General features: G+C 46.7%; 1 protein-coding gene across 1 annotated transcript; it reads left to right on the top strand.

Moving 5' to 3' along the window:
* Positions 1-3,388: 3,388 nt before the first annotated feature.
* On the top strand, positions 3,389-4,721 carry LOC109745358 (uncharacterized). Its single transcript, XM_020304475.4, has one exon. It carries the CDS (start codon positions 3,627-3,629, stop codon positions 4,542-4,544), a length of 918 nt encoding a protein of 305 aa, XP_020160064.1. The 5' UTR covers positions 3,389-3,626; the 3' UTR covers positions 4,545-4,721.
* Positions 4,722-5,078: the final 357 nt, after the last annotated feature.

The raw sequence follows: 5,078 nt of genomic DNA on the forward strand, positions 1-5,078 counted from the left end.
TTTGAAGTCACACATAACCTATTAGTCTAGTCTAGAAATATTTATCAAGATTTTTTTATACGCATGCTTTCAAGAACTATAGCGCAATATGCGACCGGGACCCTTCTACTGTGAATTGAGTATAAAACATACTCACACATAACATATGAACCAAAAAAGAAATATTAGCAAAATTAAGTGTGGGTTTATTTTAGAAAGATATATTTTTAATGATAAACACTAAAGTTTTAGTTAAAACAATTATATCGTCATATTTTAACCACACGCATAACCAGGAATATCAACTACTCGGTTCAACTCTAATAGACAATGGGTTAAAATCTTTGCTTAGTCTTGAGCTACTGTAATTTTATAAGGGGTATACAAAATTTTATTTGGTTGACTTGAACCTAATCCCAGCGAGTTGGCTCTGCCCCTTTAACATATCATTGTGGGTTAACTTTGTAAAATAAAATATGAAAAATTGATTGAAATGTTTTCTTTTGAATCCACCTAATGATGTCATGGCTAAACTTCTACAAATAGTGTAACATTCAATTGGTAGGTGGTTCTTGAGAAACTTACGATGTCCACGAATATTCCAAAAACATTCGCATCTTTGCTGCCTTGTAAGAAAATCTTTCACTTGTCCTCTTGTCAAGTTGATAAAGCACTCCTCCAATGTTGTCAACCAGCTTTGCAAACTCTTGTTATTCCCAATTCCTGGAAGCCTTCTTGTTTATTAAGGGGTAGACGTACCTTGTTTTGTTGACTTATTGCTTTCCAGCAAAGCGTGTCGGCCCTATCTCTAAAGCACCAAACTTCCACATTTTAGGAGATGGCATATCTTCAATGGCTCGATATGAAAGACGACCAGCTCTACAACTTTTGGTGACATATCTTTCAAAACTAAGTTGTGTACCAACTGGTTCGCAACCCCTACTACATATGCATTTAAAATATACTCATGGGTGGAACTCTCACTCTGATTTGATTACCAAGCTTGGGATAGGCAAATTACTTATAAATGCATTTGTGTTGCTCTGGTGGCTACATATACAAGAGTTGTTAGTGAAGTTAGCTACAAAGGGTCATCATTTCCCTACCATTCAATCTTCCACCTGCCAGATTTATCGTTGCTATTTTATTATAGTGGGTGGTATCAGTATCCATTGGATAAATCCCTCCGCGAAATCCAAACGGAGAGACTGGTTTGAATCCACACTAGAACGAACCATGAAAAAGGCGTCGAGCGGGTGCAAACTCGAGGAGAGGAAGGATGGAAGAAAGCTTGACCGTTTTTTCACTGAACTACTCTAACTTTTTGTTAGAAAAAGCGAAAATAGCTCAGTTCGAGAGATGATGTGGTGAAGCCGTAAGCGATAGTGCTATGAAACTCCATGCCACATATACGAGATAGGCGTCATCACAACAGACATGGCTACCATAACAAGCAAGTGATTCATCGTGGTTCGTCGTGCTACACACTAGAGGAACACTGATGTAAAAGAGTTGGAGCATCATGCCAGCACCATTGAAGGTGAGAACATGAAGTGACTTGGGAGACCCACAATCACTAAGAGGTCCACACGATGCAACTGAATAAAATGAATGGATAGCTATTAGCATTTATTCCTCGCAGAATCTTGGCTTTGAAGAATACCCAAGCAAAGGTGTACATACATGGGACTAAACTTAGATAAGAAAATCGTTGGCAGCAACAGCGACCAATAAATCCATAAGTAGTAACTAAAAATTGATGATTTCTCACCCACAAATCAACTCATACATCAATACCCAAACAGTAGCATAACTATACAAGCTAATCCATGCAAGATCACACGGGTTAGGTGGATCGATTCATACATGCACATTGTAAGAATGAATGGTCTACAATTTCAACATGGCCACAAAATTGATGGGGTTACATCCCCATGCCAACCTCGTTGTAACAAATTATCCTTAAAAAAGTTATGGAAAGTCTAAATGCCATACCTGTTATGTAGTACACACACCTAACAAAAGCACCCTTAGAAAAATTGAAAAATACATCCAGATCTTTGGGTGTCAAAGTCTTCTTACTCATGCATCCACCGGCGACACGTTGTGAGAAAAGCACGTGCCACCTCTTGGCCTCCATCCCGGCGGAGCAAACTTGTTGAAACTCAGGAGTGTCTATAAGCAGTGGTTAGGAATTTGTTGATGTAGACCAGAAGACGTCGTGACTGCATCTGCATAGCAAATCACCGCCCATGAGAAAAATATGCCAGAGAGGGCATGTAGAACGCCCCAGGCCTGACTAGACGGAGTCAGGGAGCACAAATCTCACACGCTTCCTGACGAGGCCGAGACTGGACAACCTTTGTTGGTCGGAACTCGAGTCGAAGGACGAAGAGGCGCAACCACGTTGTCCGCTCCGTAGGACAACGCAACCATGACAAACCTACAAAAGAAAAAAAACAAAGATGGAGAACCAGATTTAAGGACACATCATCTTCCACACGCCTCCCAACAATATGAATAAACACCACTGGAGCGAGTGCGAGGTGGGAAGACCTTATTCCATGCCGACGACGACGCCATTGTCTCGTCAGCGCCGATCAAAGGCAAACTCTAAATTTATTCCTAACCCTACCACCACTAGAAAATTATCCATAGTTAATTAACACATAGATTATTAGAACAAGACACATGAAGATATATATAGTCACCTTTTCTTATCAGTAAACAAAGATATATATTAGGGAAAAAAACACATGTTGCTATCATCGAAAAGTAGAAAGAAAACTTAAAGCTATTGATGAAAAAATTTGAACACATATTATGTAGTACAACTCGCACTGTTTCACAATATGCAAGAACAAGTATATAGCAGCGTAATTTCCGGACAACAATATGATTTGGACACACGCCGTTCAGTCAATTTATAACTGCAGCTATCCCTCTCTAAAATATCTTTTTTGTTTAAGCCCTCTACATGAGTCGTGCAGCTCAAGCATTGTCATTTGTGTGTGAGGTTGTTGTCCTCATTCATGAGGACATTGAGGTAAGATACAAAGCTTGCCAAACCAGCCGCCATTAACACAAAAGTTAGGCGTACTCTCGAAAAAAAAAACTTAGGCTGTGAATCAATAGACATGCATGGATACGGGAAGTATGGTGAGGAGTTGGGAGCGACTATATGTAGATATATGTAACATATGTTAGAGAAAACAAGAACCTAGGCAATAATGCTTCTCATCGAGATATGTTGCTGGATTGCATCCATGCATGGATATCTTGCAGCGTTGTGCGAGAGCCACGCGGAACCCCTGCACACCAAGCAAGCAAAAATTCCGCGAAGCAAAAGATATCGCCAGCCTATGTTTGGACATCCTACAACCATGGCGAGCCCGTGGCCAGACCTTAAAATGCCATGGCCATGCACGCCGGGCTAGCTCTCCTCGCAGGTTAAATTGCCCATCCTTCCTATATAACTTCGACACACTCGCGATGCAGAGGCCGTCAACCTGCAGCATCCTCCCGCCGAGCCGTCGCCTGCCTCCTGCTCTCTCTCGGTCTTTATTTGGCCTGCCCTCCCCGCGCGCACACCGATAAATAAACTCTCGACGAGGGCGGTCGAGAAGAGACCGAAAGGAGCAGGAAACATGGCGCGGCTCTCCGTGACCACCACCACCCTCCTCCTCGCCGCCGTCGCCTTCTTCATCGCCGCCGGCGCCGCCGAGGCCGGCCAGCCCCACAACGGCGACGCCATCACCAAGGACTTCGTCTTCGCCCGGGGCATAAAGCTGCACATCTCGAAGCAGGGCACGGCGACCGACCACATCTTCGCCGGGGGCAGCAAGCTCTTCATCGCGAGGCACGACGCGGCGCCGACCGACCACGCCTTGGCCGGGGGCAGCAAGCTCTTCATCGCGAGGCACGACGCGGCGCCGGCCGACCACGCCTCCGCCCGGGGCAGCAAGCTGGACGTCACGCAGAGCAAGATCAGCATCCCGAAGAAGAGGCTCGCCGTCTCGCAGAGCAAGGCGTCCGTCCAGAAGAAGGGCTTCATCTTCCTGGAAGGGCCCAAGCTGGGCGGCGGCGGCGCGGCGTCGGCGGACACGGCGGGCGCGGCCCCGGGGGCGGTGCAGGCGTGCGACCAGCTGGAGGCGTACCAGAGGGTGTGCCACACGCTGCTGCACCTGCCCGGGGTGACGACGCCGCGGGCGCTGATGGAGACGGCGGTGCGGGTGGCGCTGGGGCGGGCGCGGGCGGCCAAGGTGACGTTCGACGCGGCCAAGGCGGCGTCCGGGGCCGGGAACCCGATGGCGTCCATCCTGGGGTCGTGCGAGCAGAACTACGACGACCTGGTGGACGCGCTGGAGGGGGTGAGCCGGGCGATGCACAAGCCCGGCACCAGCAGCGAGAGCCTGGTGGAGAAGATGACGGCGGCCAGCACCTACGCCGGCGACTGCGACAACTGGTACGAGGAGCGCGACGTCAAGTCGCCCTACGAGGTCATGCAGCGCCACCTCGCCCAGATGGTCTCCGTCGCCCTCGGCCTCGCCAACAAGAAGCTCTGAGCAAGCAAGCGGATCCATCGGAATCTATCCATGGAAACACACGACGTATGCTCGCTATGCTTTGCTGCGCGTGCTGATTAATGCATGGACTCTTGATTTGTGAAGGGCGTGGTGTGGTGTGCTGTATGCCGTATGCATGCACTTGATGCTATATATACTAGTATGTGATCAAGGTTTGAGGAAGTTTGTAGTGCTAGTGTACTAGTGTATGCTAACACGGCAAGCAGGTTGACCTCATTAATCTAAAATATTTCATTTCAAATCAAATGTTACTCTATTTGGCTTTCCTTCTTTGTGTTGGGAAATGTCTTATGACTTCATTACTGGCGACTGGCGAGGCCCATCCAAGTACTCCATAATTATGTGGTACATGACATCTTTCTTTATGTGGTATTTTCTGTTTGATGGTCTTCTATAAAATGCCACAATATTCGGCTAGAAAATAGCATCCCAATTCATAATTGATTGAGCTTACTGAGAGAACATTCCACATTTGTTGGTGGAATGGGAAAGATCACACGATTTACATGCTCT

Source organism: Aegilops tauschii, chromosome 1 (genome assembly GCF_002575655.3).
Source record: "Aegilops tauschii subsp. strangulata cultivar AL8/78 chromosome 1, Aet v6.0, whole genome shotgun sequence".
In the NCBI taxonomy this organism is placed as follows: domain Eukaryota; kingdom Viridiplantae; phylum Streptophyta; class Magnoliopsida; order Poales; family Poaceae; genus Aegilops; species Aegilops tauschii.

What these genes read in the sequence shown, in the direction of transcription:
- LOC109745358 (XM_020304475.4), top strand. Translation starts at nt 3,627, where the DNA reads ATGGCGCGGCTCTCCGTGACCACCACCACCCTCCTCCTCGCCGCCGTC.